Source organism: Ochotona princeps, chromosome 21, assembly GCF_030435755.1.
Source record: "Ochotona princeps isolate mOchPri1 chromosome 21, mOchPri1.hap1, whole genome shotgun sequence".
Lineage (NCBI taxonomy): Eukaryota > Metazoa > Chordata > Mammalia > Lagomorpha > Ochotonidae > Ochotona > Ochotona princeps.
Window position 1 is genome coordinate 36,439,993 of NC_080852.1, and position 16,033 is coordinate 36,456,025.

A 16,033-nucleotide genomic window follows, 5' to 3' on the forward strand; every position below is an offset into this window, starting at 1 on the left:
TGCTATGAAGGGAGACTACTGGAAAGATTTCTAAGATGATTTCTAAAAAATTTGCTTTTGGATTTTTTTTTTTTAATATTTATTTTCATTGGAAAGGCAGATTTACCGAGGGGAAGATCTTCCATCTGTTGGTTCACTTCCCAAAAGCTGTAAGGACCAGAGGGAGCTGAGCTGTTCAAAGCCAGGAGCCAGGAGCCTGGAGCTTTTTGGGCGTCTCCCACACAGATTCAGGGTACCAGGAACTTGAGCCACAAGTAGGGGGCTGGATGAGAAGTGAAGCACCAGGCCATGAGCCGGCACCCATATGGGATGCAGGTACTAGGAGGTAGAGGATTAGCTAGCTAGTTAGGCCATTGAGCCAGCCCCAGAATTTTTTTTTTTTCATAAGATTTATTTAACTCCCCAGATGGCCACAGTAACCTGGCTGGGCCAGGCTGTACCCAGGATCCTATGACTCTATCCTGGGCTGTATTCTGCTGCTTTCCCAGATAGATTAATAGGGAGTTGAATCAGAAGCTGTGACTCAAGGCTGGCCCCTGCTCTTGAAATCTTAAAGACTCATTAAACTATTAGGTAACCAAAACTGAGTAGACAGAAGTCTTTGGAATAGTCTTCTGATTAGAAGGGCTATTTGAGGGTGTTGTGTTATAGCTGTTAAACCCGTCATCGGTAATGCCAGTATCATACGGCTACCGTTTATGTCTCAGTTGTTCTGCCTCAGATTGAGCTCCTGCTAATGGCCTAGGAAAGACAGAAGATAGCCCGTGTGTTTGGGTCTCCACCCACATGGGAAATCTACATGCAGCCCCTTGTTTGACCTGATCAAGCACTGTTATAGCCTTCTGAGGCATATACCAGCACAGGGAAGAGAGCTCTTTCTCTCTTTGTGTCTCTCTGTACCTCATAATAAATCTTTAAAAAAACAAAACAAGGGCCCGGCGGCGTGGCCTAGCGGCTAAAGTCCTAGCCTTGAACGCCCTGGGATTCCATATGGGCACTGGTTCTAATCCCAGCAGCTCCACTTCCCATCCAGCTCCCTGTTTGTGGCCTGGGAAAGCAGTAGACGACGGCCCAAAACCTTGGGACCCTGCACCCGCGTGGGAGACCTGGAAGAGGTTCCTAGTTCCCGGCTTCGGATCAGCGTAGCACCGGCCGTTGCGGTCACTTGGGGAGTGAATCATCTGACGGAAGATCTTCCTCTCTGTCTCTCCTCTCTGTGTATATCTGACTTTGCAATAAAATAAATCTTTAAAATAAACAAAACAAAACAAAACGAAAAACCCCAAAAAACCGAATCCACTTTCTGTTGTCAGATTCTGTTTTCCTTAGCTTTTGTTAGCCTGTAGACCAACTTCCTGGATTAACCCATTGAAATACTCATTCTGTTTATGGAGTATGGTGCTGCCTAATTATAGAATTACAGATAAAAATCAATTGAAATCTGTTAGCTAAGTTAGTAGTTTTGTCCGTTGGCAGTATTTTCAGTTGTCTCAGTTTTGTTAAGTTGTTCTGACTTTAGCTGACTGCCAGTTAACAGTTACTCTGTGTGTGGGTTCCATAGTTTTTCTGCAATTTTTCAGTGCTTTACTTCCAAGTAAATGATTTTAATGATAATTTTTGTTAGAATTCACCAGCCAGTCGGCCTGGATTCCTACATTTGTTACTTATTCAGGAACTCTGTCCGAAGGGATTATTATGTTAGATACTAGTAAAGACAGTGTGGTATTCAGAGAATAATGATTGAGTAGACAAATACGCAATTTCTTTAAAATTTTTCTTCACTTTTTATGTTTGCATAGTTGCAGAATGCATGCCCTTGAGGACCACCAATTAGGGTGGAGAGGGTCAGGGAATGGGGGCCAGTGGGGGGAACAAATGCTTCCAATTTTTCTTTTCTTCCCTTTTCTCCTGTATCTAGTGGGGGTGAGGGTCTCCCATCTGGCAGACTGCATCAGTGCCAAGGATGGAGAATGTCCGCTCGATATCATCTTGGAAACCCTGATGTAAAGAAGGATGTTACAAGGATATTACGTAAACAGCTCTTTTTTTTCAATTTTCTTAAATTTATTTTTATTGGGAAGGCAGATTTGCAGAGCGAAAGAGAGACAGAGATCTTCCATCTGCTGCTTCATACCCCAAGTGGCCGCAGTGGCCACAGCTGAGCCAATCCAGAGCCAGGAACTTCTTCTGGATCTCCCACGTGGGTGCAGGGTCCCAAGGCTTTGTACATCTCTGACTGCTTTCCTGTCCGCAGCTCATATGTGATCCTGGTGAATGCAAGATGAGGACTTTAGCCACTAGGCTATTGTGCCAGGCTCAAAGCCAGGAGCTTCTTTTGGGTCTCCCACATCGATGTAGGGTCCCACAAGGTCTTGGGCCATTTTTTACTGATTTCCCAGGCCATCAGCAGAGAGTAGGATTGGAAAAGGAGCAGTTGGAACTCGTACCAGTGCCCATATAGGATTGCAAGCGGAGGTTTAGCGTGCTGTACCATGCCCTCATGCCTCTCAGTTTGACTTTTTAGTCTGGTCATCCTGCATCCCAGTTGGGTTTTTGTATACAGCTCTGAGTGTTGCAGCTAAGCTCAGCTCATTCTCCCCATGATCCAGACCACATGTGTAACAACAGGTGCAGCCTCCTCATCCAGCCTAGTCTGCTCCCAGCCCCGAGTTTCCTGCACACCAATGGAAGCTGTAATCCAGCAGAGAAATACCCACAGTTTCTCTACCAAGTGCAGTCCCAGTCCCAGATCTTGCACTTTCCAGAGGTTACTGCAGTTCAGCCTGACACTACTTGCACCCTGTCATGGCACTTGCCAGCAGATACTGTGGCAAAGCCCAGCCTGTCTGTACTCACTCTGATTCCTGCATCCATCATCGGGTGCAGTGGCCTGGCCTAGCCCGTCTTTCCACCAAACCCAGCTGGTATGCACCACAGTGGGAACCATGGCCCAGCAGGGGGCCCTGTAGCCACCTCAGCAGGCTTACTACCAGCCTGGAGTCTTAAATAGGTTGGTGGGTACTGTGGCCTAGTCTGGCATAACCTGTCTCGCCTTGGCAGGTGCTGCAGCCTGGCTCCACCCAGCCTAACCCCCAGTTCATTCTGGGGATTGCTACAACCTTGGCCAGCCCCCAGTTCCGGCCCAAATGTGAACTAGTGCGTGTTGTGTCCCAATTCTGCCTGTCCTGCATCCCATCCTGACTCTTGAAGCTGCCAGTGGGTGTTACAGACTGCCCTGTCCTGGGCTGCCCTTAGACTCAGTTCCTTAAGCTCCCCTATCAGATTAGCTTCCAGTCATGGATCTTGCACATACTGGTGACTGTTTGGTTCATTCTGACTTGGCCCCTCTCCATTCCCATCTTTCACTATTGGGCACTTTTGGCTCTCACTGGTGGGTGCTATAGCCCAGCCCTGCCTGGCCCACCCCTACATGGTCCACCCCTGCACCCTGCTCTCATGTGGATCAATCGGTGCTGAGACCCAACCCAGCCTGCCCTACACCCATTCTGGCTCTTGTGAGTACCAGCGGGTGCTGGAGCCTAGTCCAGTCTGGACTGTGCGTATAGGAGCCTAACACCTGCTTGCATGTGTGAGATCTGGGTATGGGCGTGGGTCTGGTTGAGGAACTTGGGGACCTAGACCCAGCCCACACACATGCTAAGGGGTGTTGCAGCCATAGTCAGCCAGGTCCGCCCCTATTCCTAGCTATTGCACTCACCAGTGGAACTGCAGCCCAGCAGAGAAGTCCTCTTAGCTCCCCTACCCGGCCTCCTCCCAACCTCGGATCTTACACATGCCAGTGGTTGCTCCAACCCAACCTGCCATGGCCTAACGTGGTTGCTCCAACCCAGCCTGCCAGGGCCTAATGCCTGTCTTGGCTCTTGGCTGTTGGATGCTGCAGCCTAGTTGGGCCTGGCCCAGCCCAGCTTGGCGTGCCCCACCCCGCCTCACCCCCAGTTCCAACTCTTTGGTGGATGCTTCAGCCTAGCCATGCCATGCATGCTGCCATCCCTGGTTTTTATGCAAACCTGTAGATGTGATAGCCTAGCCTGGCATGGCCTAAACCCCTTCCTGGCTCCTGCACAGGCCAGTGTTCTATGGTTTTGCCCAGGCCTGTCTGGTCTACTTCCCAAGCCAGCTCAAACACCTGCCAACAAGTGGAGCAGCCCTGCTTGGCCTGACCAACACCTAGCCCTAACTCATGTAAACACCATCGGGAGCTGTGGCCCACCAAGGGAGCTCCCCAAGTTTCCCCACCAGGCCCACTCCCACCTGCAGATCTCACACATTCTAGTGGGTGCTAGGCCCCTATCCAGTAGTCTTTTCCCGAAGTCTGAGCCTTTGTGTGTGCTGGTAGATGTTGCACTTGGCCTGGCCCGCTCCACATCTGGTGCTTGGGTGCTGACGCCTGGACCAACCCGGCCTGTTCCTAACCCCAGCTCAAGTTCACAAAAGTGAGAGTAAGTAGGACTCCAGCAAGTTTTACTCGTAGCTTGGAATCTCAGGGACCCTGTAGCCTTGAAACAAAATCTTAAAAGATTGGCTGCTGCTTTTCAGTATTTTCAAATCCGACATTTTCTTTGACCTTCCAGTGTACTTTTCAGAACAATAAAAAAATATTTTCTTTGATAAACGGAAATTATAGGAGTTGAGGGTGAAATCAAAGATTATTAAGATCTTTACTTTTTAGAGCAATCACAACAGCATTATGCTTTATAGTTAAGTGGTTGAAACAGCCTAAATGTCCAACAGATGGGTAGAGTGACTGTGGTATGTCTAATCAATGGCTATAAGGGAATGAAGTGTTGTTAATAGTCCGTGCTCCCCTCTCACCGCCCATTCTGGAGGAGCTAGATTCCAGAATGTCTCAGGGCATGCGTGAGATTGGATGGTATCAAAACTACACCTTAGTGCCTTTTCCAGTTTAACTAGGTGTTTGTCATGTACTGTGGCTGGAACTTCTGCGCTGTGAGATGCAATAGGAAAAGCAGAAGTTTGTGTTCTTTCTTCTTAATTTCACAGAATATTAGTGCTTACGTCTTAGAAACTTTGGCATATAATTGTTTTCTTTCCTTAAGCTAAGAGCTTTCACCTTGTAACTTAAAGACAATTCTTTTATGGATTCTCCTTGGTGTATCTGCATCACCACATAACTACTCTTGTTTTTTGGGGACAGTTGTTAAATAAAATAAGAATTACTTGAATTGTTACAGAGCCACAGCTGATCTGATAAATGTAACTAACTGTAGGGCAGCTAGCAAATACAATGTCAGTGTGCCAGGCAGAGCAGTGATTCTGTGTCCTAGGCTTATTATGGAAGGGATGATGTGGAATTTTACTGTGTAGCTGAGAAAGGTGTGCAATGTTTAGGCTTTTGAGTTGTTGATGAATTTTTCTGCTTAATATTTTTTGGCCATAAGTGATCACATATAACTGAATTAATGGGAAGTGTAACTGCAATTAAGAGCAGTCTTAAGGGGCCTGGCACAGTAGCCTAGTGGCTATAGTCCTTGCCTTGCACGTGCCAGAATCCCATATGAGCACCGGTTCTTGTCCCAGCAGCCCCACTTCCCATCTAGCTCCCTGCTTTGTGACGTGGGAAAGCAGCAGAGACTGGACCAAAGCCTTGGGCTATGGGGCACCGGGAAGAGGCTCCTGGCTTTGAATTGGTTCATCTCTGGCTGTTGCAGTCATTTGGGGACTGGGGCCAGTGGATGCAACACTTTGTGTCTCCTCCGAATAAATCTTTGAGGTGTGGGGAGGGAAGAACCTGTGAAAACTCCCATGAGAAAGGCTTTAATATCTCTTGAAAGGACCTCATCACCTGTTAAAAGCCTCACTTCACAATACCACTGTAATGATAATAAATTTTCAGCATGCTTTTTTAAACTTTTTTTTTTTAATTGGAAAGGCAGACTTACTCAGAGGAGAGACAGAAAGATTTTGCATATACTAGTTCTCTCCCCAAATGGCTACAAGAGCCGGAGCCTGGAACTTCCTCTGGGTCTCCCAATGTGGGTGCAGGGTCCCAAGGTTTTGGGCCATCCTCCACTGCTTTCGCAGGCCACAGACAGGAGCTGGGTGGGAAGCGGAGTAGCTGGGACACGAACCAATGCACATATGGGATACCAGGGCTTGAAGGCAGAGGATTAGCTAATTGAGCCATTGCACCAGCCCCTCACCATAGGTTTTGACTGAGACAAACCACATCCAAATTATTGCGAAAGCATGGATGAACCTTACAAACATGCTGAGGTGTCCCACATCTGGAGTCCTGGGATGGTGTCAGGTGCCTGTCCTCTATCCCAGGATATAGAGGCAGTTGGAAGCTGGGTGTGACTTCTCTCCTTATGTTTCCCCTTCCCCCAGGTAAAGGAAGGAAAAAAGAGAATGTGGAAATAATGGTCTCACCCACCTTCCTGTAGCCCTTGTTCCTTTGCACCCTAATCAACTATGTAAAAATCATCAAAAAATTTTAAAAATGCCGAGGGAATGAAGGCAGTCATGAAACTGTATTAGATAATTCCTGTATATGAAAATAAAGAATAGACACATTTTCAGAGGTAGAAAATAGTGCTAGGTAGGAATGATGGGGAAGATTGGAGGATTATGGCTAGGACATTTTTTTGAAAGTCATTAAAAATGGCCTAAGATTGATTGTGTTAATAGTTAATTCTGTGAATATACTAAGACCTCTAAATTATGTACTTTAATGGTTGAATTAACATTTCAAGACTTTGTAGGCAATTAATTCTTTTTTTTTTTAAAGATTTATTCATTTTTATTGGAAAGCCGGATATACAGAGAGGAGGAGAGACAGGAAGATCTTCCATCCGATGATTCACTCCCCAAGTGAGCCGCAATGGCCGGTGCGCACCGATACGAAGCCTGGAACCTGGAACCTCTTCCGGGTCTCCCACACACGGGTGCAGGGTCCCAAAGCTTTGGGCCATCCTCGACTGCTTTCCCAGGCCACAAGGAGGGAGCTGGATGGGAAGTGGAGCTGCCAGGATTAGAACCAGCGCCCATATGGGATCCCGGGGCTTTCAAGGCGAGGACTTTAGCTGCTAGGCCACGCCGCCGGGTCCAGCAATTAATGCTTGAATAAGGCCCCCAAAGCACAGGCAGCAAAAGCAAAACTGGAAAGTGATAACATATCCAACACAGCAACTTATACAGCATGGGAAACGCTCAAGGGAAAGGAGACATCCAGTACATGGGAAGAAATGTTTGCTAGCTACCTATCTGACAAAGGATTAATAGCCATAATAGATGAGCAACTCAAAAAACTAAACAGAAAAGAAACCAATCCAATTAACAAATGGGTAAAGGACCTCAGTAGATCTCAAAAGAAGGAATACAAGTGGTTAACATGTATTGAGAAGTACGTTATGTCACTAGCCTTTAGGGAAGTTGAATCAAAACTACATTGAAATACTTCATCCCTGTCATAACAGCTGTTATCCCAAATACGGAGAGTGACTCATGCTGGGAAGGATGTAGAGGAAGGGTAGCTTTTTAAATTGGGAACTCAGATTGACAGAGTGAAGGAGAGACAAAGATCCTCCATCTGCTGGTTCATTCCCCAAGTAGCCGCAATGGCCAGAGCCGAGTCGATCCAAAGCCAGGAGCTGGGAACTTGCTCTGGGTCTCCCACGTGGGTGCAGAGTGCCAAGGATTTGAGCTGTTCTCTGCAGCTTTCACACATTCATTATACGGAGAGAGCTGGATCAGAAGTTGAGCAGCCGGGATGTGAACTGGCGCCCATATGGGATCTCGGCATATGCAAGGCAAGGACATTAGCCGCTAGGCTATTGCTGGGCCCATATGCCCCAATTCTTAATCTTTTGACTCGGGAATTCCATGCCTATAGTGTTAACTGAAATGCTTATGGAAGTGTTTTTTTTTTTTTTTAATAACACTGTTAATTATTTTCTGATTTTAGAGATTTAAAATTTGAAAAAAAAAAGACATAAAATAAATTATAATCCAGGAGGTGGCGCCTGTGAGAGTCGAAAGCAGCAAATTAACCGTTGTGCCAAATGCCCAATCCTGTTGTGTCCTTAGTGTGAAATAAGAATAAAAATAAGGATAAAAATTGCAATCACAGGGCCAGCATGGTGTTTTAACAGGGTAAGCCTCCACCTGCTTATGCTAACATCCATATGGTTGCCTTTTTGTATCCTGGCTGCTCCAGTTACCAATCTAGCTCCCTGCTTATGGCCTTGGAAAGCAGTGGAAAATGGTTCAAGTCCTTGGGACCCTGCACCTATGTAAGAAACCTGGAGGAAACTAGTGTCTCGGTTTTGGACTGGCCCAGCTCTGATGGTTGCAGCCGTGTGGGGGAGTGACCCAGCAGATGGAAGATCTCATCTGTGTTTCTGCCTCTCTGTTAGCTCTGCCTTTCCAAGTTAAATTAGTAATTGCTTTTAAAATTGTAGTCTCTTGCTTCCAACACCATTTACCCAGCTCTTAACTTCCTGCAGTTTATTTTGTGTACCCCCTTTAGCAGGTAGTCGGCTCACGAGATCAGGAGTCTGGCTCTTGTTCACCGAGATTACTAAAGCAAAACAGTGCCTGGCAAGCAGTGGCTGTCCACTGAGCTCTATCGCAGGAGTGAGTGAGGAAGTGGTGTGTGAGGAAGGCAGCAGGTCAGCAGGGGATTGTACAGCTGGCTAATAGAAGATTTTGAGTGAATATCTCAATGTAATGTCCTTCTAGTATTAGAAATTGATACTAAAATTTTCTTTTTTTGTTTTGGGCTGAATAAGCTTATAGACAACTATCTTCCCTCTCCAAATTTAGTTTTTTGTTGTACTTGTATGTGAAAGCTTAATTAAAACCAAATTACCCAAATGAAACAAAAAGCCAGTTATCAGGAAGCTAAAACAGGCAGCTATGAGATTAGTCTGACACTTTGTCTGAGGAACGTCCTGTCCCACGCATGCACTGATCTTATCAGCCTGAAGAATGGAGAAGTTCGTGTGAGGAAGCTCTCAAAAACCCTGTGAATACTTTTGACCTCACATTGCCTCAGTCATCTTGGCTTTATGTCTTACTTGGTACTGTTTGATGGTTTTACTGAATTTTTTTATTTATTAATTTTTTGGAAAGGCAGATACGCAAAGTGAAGGAGAGACAGATAGGAAGATCTTCCATCTGCTGGTTCACTCCCCAAGTGTCCTCAATAGCCGGAGCTGAGCTGATCTGAAGCCAGGAGCTTCTTCCTGATCTCCCCCACAAATGCAGGGTCCCAAGGCCTTGGGCCGTCCTCTACTCTCCTAGGCTTCAGACAGGAAGCTGGATGGGAAGCGGAGCTGCCGGGATTAGAACTGGCGCCTATGTTGGATCCTGGGTGTGCACGGCAAGGTCTTTAGCCACTGGGCTACTGTGCCAGACCCTACTCATCTTTAATTTCCTTTTTACAATCTTCAATTTCCTCATCTCTAAAATTATTTTAAGATTTTTTTTTTATTGGAAAGTTAGATATACAGAGAGGAGGAGAGAAAGAGAGTAAGATCTTCTGTTTGATTCACTTCCCAAGCGGCTGTCATGGTCGGAGCTGCGCTGATCCGAAGCCAGGAGCCCAGAGCCTTTTCCGGGTCTCCCACCCGGGTGCAGGGTCCCAAGGCTTTGGGACGTCCCTGACTGCTTTCCCAGACCACAAGCAGGGAGCTGGGTGGGAAGTGGAACAGCCGGGATTAGAACCAGTTGCCCATATGGGATCTCGGAGTGTGCAAGGTAAGGACTTTAACAACTAAGCTACTGTGCCGAGCCCTCATCTCTAAAATTTAATGATGGTTTTCTCATGGCTTTGGATTTTGATTTTTTGCACATTTGTCTTTATTCTTAAAAGATAAGGGTGCTGTAGATCTCACATTCAACAAATGGACATTTCACAAAGTGCAGTATCTCTGAATAATGGATCAAACTCAAAGCATACTAGTTTGTAAATAAATGTTGTTGCCTCTTCTTGATATAGGGGTGGGATAATTAAATATGTGCCTACTTTAGTTTCAATAATATTCCAGTATTAGTTTTTAAAGATACATATGATTGGGTCTGGCGGCGTGGCCTAGCGGCTAAAGTCCTCGCCTTGAAAGCCCCGGGATCCCATATGGGCGCCGGTTCTAATCCCGGCAGCTCCATTTCCCATCCAGCTCCCTGCTTGTGGCCTGGGAAAGCAGTTGAGGACGGCCCAATGCATTGGGACCCTGCACCCGTGTGTGGGAGACCTGGAAGAGGTTCCAGGTTCCCGGCTTCGTATCGGCGCTCATTGGCCCGTTGCAGCTCACTTGAGGAGTGAATCATCGGGTGGAAGATCTTCCTCTCTGTCTCTGTGTATATCTGGCTGTAATAAAATGAATAAATCTTTAAAAAAAAATCATACATATGATTTCTCCTGATATGTGATCTTAAATTCTGAGAGTTTTAAAATTTTTGCTATGTTTGATTAAGGTATTGTGAATTTGTGATATAAAAAATAGAAATGCAAAGCTAACCGATTTTCTTTTAAAATTAAAGGGAGTGAAGATACATTTCAGGCGAGAATTTAAGATCTTCCTTTTTTTCCCCTAGCCTATATTGTGAAACTGAAATTTTGGACATGTGTACTGTTGACTGGTGTTAGTGGTCTTTACTGAATAAGAACATATTTTATTTAAAAAGAAGCATGTTCTGTAGGAAATATTCCAAACATCTATGAAGCTTTGACACTCTCAGTAGGAAAGGGATAAATGATGACAAATTCTGAGATCTTTAAGGTAAAGTGCTTAGAAAGGTTGCTCTTATTTCCCAGGGCGTTGTTGTAGGCAGGGGCAAGTAATTAGCATTTGGGTGTTGTAACAGTTTGGTCTCCTTTGCAATTCAGGTAGAAGAATTCTGTAAAGCAGACTGCACTCCTGAGTGTGTCTAGGCTTGGGAGAGAAGATACTGTACTGCTTCTTAAAGGCTCATACGACTGCTTTGTGTTATTTCAACTCTAAATGATTTTATGTGTCGGTGGTCTGTATGGGAAAGTACGGGCTGCACAGTCACAGCAGTCCAGTTCTGACCGAGTGCTGAGAATTGGCTTTACTGTAAAATGGGGCTGAAATTCCTGCAGTCACTGTGAGAGTTGAGGTGGATAGTGTAGTGGAATGTATGCTATGCCCCGGCCTTGTGATCGTGGGCTCCTAGGCAGTGTTATTAGTAAGCGAACAAGTTTCTGAAAGAGAAGACAGCCCTAGGCAGGCGGACATTCCTCGTGAACCTGTTAGTTTTGTGAAATAAGCAATGACTCTCCCTTTCTTGGTTACTGACTTGGAAACCAGCACGAAGACCTTTCCCTTTCTGACAGCTAAAGCCACCTGTCTTACTGACTTATTGTCAGCCTGTAACTTGCTGTGGACTTAGTTAACAGTTAACTTGTTGCCCAGTTAGAGCATTTGATAATTTTAAGATGATCACACTTGCTTCTGTTGATGAACTCTGTGGTTATGCCAAAACAGAATCCTGGACATTGTAGTAAATTTTTGGACCTTAAACAGACATTAGTCTCATTATTTTATCTGTCACCTGGGTATTCTTGGCCAAGTAACAGAAGTTCTGTTTGAAGGAGAACTGGCTGAAGGAGGGGATTAGATTCTTTGGAGTTCTTATAGGTTAAATTAAAAGATTTATATGTGAAATTATGTGATACATCCTAGACATAATAACCAAAATTATGGTTTCTTCTAGGGTTCTAGCTTCTGTGTATTTTTGTGTTTCTCGTAGTACTACCTTGTTGCTCATAGTTCAGGGCAGTTGCAGAAGAGAAATTAACTGGGAAAGTAGAAAGAGAAATTCACCTGGAAAGTATTAGACTAGAAATCAGGGCCTGGGCTCCTGCTCGGGCTGACACTGAGCTGAGCAGTGTTTGGACTTCTGCTCCCTGTCTCCTCAGTTCTTACTTATTCATAAAGTACTTTTTTTCGTATCTGTGAAGTGTTTTTTGGAAATACATTGTTATATTGGATTTTATTTTAAGATGAATTTAAGCAGAAGATGTTTCTTAGCAAAACTTCACATTGTTATTTTTGTAATTCCTCTATATACTGTATTTGTGGGTTAAATGCTTTTGTTTCAGAGTCTGTCTTTCTTACCAGGTTCAAGCATTGCTTAAGCTGCATCAATGGAGCACATACAGGGGGCTTGGAAGACGATCAGCAATGGTTTTGGATTCAAAGATGCTGTGTTTGATGGCTCCGGTTGCACCTCCCCTACGATAGCTCAGCAGTTTGGCTATCAGCGCCGAGCGTCAGATGATGGCAAACTCACAGAGTCTTCTAAGACGAGCAACACTATCCGTGTTTTCCTGCCGAATAAGCAAAGAACAGTGGTATGTGAGCATTCCTCTCAGGAAACTGGCTGTTTCTGTATGTGAAATGTTACAGATCATGTTGCCCAGTTGATGGGCATATCTTTATTAAGGGTCTTTATTAAGTAATTTTCCAGTTTTTTCCTTTCTGTTGCTATTCCTTCTATACCCTCTACTTTTTCCTATCTGTTGGCCCTCCTTCCATTATTACTCTAGCATGGAATAACTTCCTTTTCATAACTTCATCCAAACAAATTGAATATCTTTTAAGTGAAATGCTTGAGACCAAAAGTTTTTCAAATTATGGAGTTATAGGAGTTTGCATATCATCACCAGTCAAGCTACTGAAATCCAGAATCATGTTGGTTTTACCAACATCATGTTGGTAGCCAAAAAGTTTTAGATTTCAGAGTTTCAGATTTCAAAAGTTTACATACTTAAATGTTTCAGATTTTTGGACAAGTTAATTTTTAAATATATGTGTACATATATATATGTATATGTATATTTGAAAGGCAGATTTTACAGAGAGAGGAGAGACAGAGTGAGGTCTTCCATCTGCTGCTTCACTCCCCAGATCACTCCTACAGCCAGAGCTGAGCTGATTGGTAACCAGGAGCCAGGAGCTTCCTCCGATCTCCCACGTGGGTGGAGGGAACAAAGACTTGGCCATCCTCCACTGCTTCCCGTCGCGAGCAGAGCTGGCTGGGAAGTGGAGCAGCCGGGACCAGAACCGGCGCCCCTGTGGAATGTTGGCAGCACAGTGCGGAGGAGTAGCTTACTCCACCACTGCGGTGGCCCTGACACTAAGGAGCACCTATATGGGATCCTGGCGTTTGAAAGTCTGGTTATTTGGAATAAATTTAATTTTGTTTTCCTTATTAAAAATGGAAGTTTGAGTGGCAAAATAGTACCAATTCCTCATTTAAACAGTGATCTTTTGTTTGCAAATTGATTTTTACCTACTTTTTTCATTAATTTTCTTTTTTATTTTTCATTGATTTTCGAACTTTAAGTTGAGATGTCAGGTGTAGACATGTGAGTGTTACAAGAAGCTGAAACTTACTACTGTTTCTTAAGATGTTATTTTCTCCATCACCATTTACTAGCAGTTTGCCTGGAAGTTGGGGAAGGTTAATTTGGCATGATGATTGAGTGAACCAGTGTTTAACAACCAGGTACACAAGTAAATTCTTGCATTGCATTTTAGGTTTATCATTTTAGCAGATTTCATAATGTTTGTAGAGTCTGTGTCCTGACCTCTGTGCCTGAGGTTCATGCCTAGTACAGAGGTGACATCACTGCATTGGGAGCTAGGATTGTTTTTGCTCTCTTCTTCCCCTATCCAAAGCACACGTGTGTAGTTCAGCAAGCTTCATTCATAGTTAGCGGTGAGAAACAGTAACTTAGAAGTCTGACTTACATTCTGGTTTATGAGAAGAAAAGTGGAAAGCAGAGGTTAGTTTCTCTCTTTTTTTAAAAATGTTTTTATTTAAAAGGGAGATTTACAGAGAGGAGGAGAGACAAAGAGAGATTGTGAATCTACTGGTTCGTTCCTCAAATGACTAGAGCTGAGTTAATCCTAAATCAGGAGCTTTTCCTGGGTTTTCCACAGGGGCGCAGGGTCCCAATGACTTCGGCCATCCTCCACTGCTTTCCCAGGCCATAAACGAGTTGGATGGGAAATGGAATAACAGATATTATCTTCTCCATCACCATGAACCAGCACCTAAAATGGGATGCTGGAACCTGCAGGTGGAGTATTACCCTGCTGAGCCATGGCGCTGGCCCCAGTTGCTCCTGTTTCTTTGGCCAGAGGTGGATTTTCTATCTCTGATATAACCAACTTCTTTCACTTAGTATCAAGTTTCAAGAAGCAGTGGAGGGCCTGTGTTAACCTAGTGGCTAAATCCTCACCTTGTGTGCACCAGGATCCCATATCGGTGCTGGTTCGTATCCTGGCTGCTGCACTTCTGTTCCAGCTCCCTGCTTGTGGTCTGGACAAGTAGTAAAGGAGATGACCCAAAGCTTTGGGACCCTGCACCCATGTGGGAGACCTGGAAGAAACCACTAGCTCCTGGCTTCGGATTGGCTGAGCTCCGGCTGCTGGGGAGTGAACTAGTGGAAGGAAAATCTTCCTCTCTGTCTCTTCTCTCTCTAAATCTGACTTCCCAATAAATGTAAATAAATCTTTAACAACAACAACAAAAAACCACAATAGAAGAGGGCAGAGTCATTTGCCTGATTAGCAGCATTAGTTGTCACTTCTGGAACCCAGAATGATTCCCCTGACCGTGGAGTGGGCTCTAGAGATTATTTAACCGATTGCCATGTGAGTATTTATTTATTTTTTTAAAGATTTTATTCATTTTTATTACAACTAGGTATACACAGAGGAGGAGAGACAGAGAGGAAGATCTTCCGTCCAATGATTCACTCCTCAAGTGAGCCGCAACGGCTGGTGCTGCACCGATCCGAAGCTGGGAACCTGGAACCTCTTCCGGGTCTCCCACACGGGTGCAGGGTCCCAATGCATTGGGCCATCCTCCACTGCTTTCCCAGGCCACAAGCAGGGAGCTGGGTGTGAAGTGGAGCTGCCGGGATTAGAACCGGCGCCCATATGGGATCCTGGGGCTTTCAAGGCGAGGACTTAAGCCGCTAGGCCATGCCGCCGGGCCCAAGTATTTATTTTTAATCTTTATTTATTTAGGTTTTAAAAATTATTTTTATTGGATATGTAGATTTACAGAGAGAAAGATCTTCTCTGTGTTGGTTCACTCTCCAAGTGGCTGCAGTGGCCAGAGCTGAGCCAATCTGAATCAGAAACCAGGAGCAGCTTCTGATCTACCATGTGGGTGCAGGGTCTCAAGTTTTTGGGTTATCCTTTACTGCTTTTCTAGGCCACAAGCAGGGAGCTAAATGGGAAGTAGAAAAGCCAGGGTACCAACTGGTGCCCTCATGGGATCCCTGTGCTTGCTATCAGGTCTGCGCCCCCCCCCCCCCCCCCCCAGTGCATACTTACACATAGAAGAGTAAGGGCAGAGATGTATACCTGATTTTATAGATTTAGTTACTGGAAAGGCAAAGTAAGGAGGAATAAAAGGTAGACAGGGTTGCGGGGAATGTAGAGAAAGGACATATCTGGCATTCTTGATTCATTCTTCAAATTCTTTCAACAGCCAGTAACCAGGAGCTCCATCCAGATCTCTTACAGGGGTAGCAGGTCTGAAAGAACCATCCGTCATTGACTGCCTCCTAAGGTGCACTGTTAGTTGGATAGGAAGTGGAGTAGTTGCCAGGATTCCAACTGGCAGTCTGATATGACAAAAATTGTTTAACCTGCTTTGCTTCCCAAGTAGTAGTTTGAACTACTGCACCATAGTACCTGCCCCTATAGCAGTGTTCTGAGCGTCTTATTTTGTGTTTTTATTTTTTTAATTTAATTTATTATTTTTTTAAGATAATTTTATTTTTATTGCAAAGTCAGATATACAGAGAGGAGGAGAGACAGAGGAAGAGCTTCCGTCCGATATGATTCACTGCCCAAGTGGCCACAATGGCTGGGGCTGCACCAATCCGAAGCCAGGAGTCAGGAACTTTCCTCCGGGTCTCCCACATGGGTGCAGGATCCCTGCTTTGGGTCGTCCTCGACTGCTTTCCCAGGCCACAAACAGGGAGCTGGATGGGAAGTGGAGC

At 45.0% G+C, this 16,033-nt stretch overlaps 1 protein-coding gene across 2 annotated transcripts in view; it reads left to right on the forward strand.

Annotated features, from left to right (window-relative positions):
• RAF1 (Raf-1 proto-oncogene, serine/threonine kinase) overlaps window positions 1-16,033 on the forward strand; it is a 58,606-nt gene that overhangs the window by 16,276 nt on the left and 26,297 nt on the right. Inside the window, exon 2 of one of the 2 annotated variants that reach the window (XM_058679213.1) lies at window positions 12,126-12,358. In XM_058679213.1, coding sequence (XP_058535196.1) covers window positions 12,152-12,358 — 207 coding nt within the window. In that variant the 5' untranslated portion in view covers window positions 12,126-12,151. Of the gene's footprint in view, window positions 1-12,125; window positions 12,359-16,033 lie in introns of those variants that run through there. The other variant, XM_036497567.2, reaches the window with a different exon arrangement.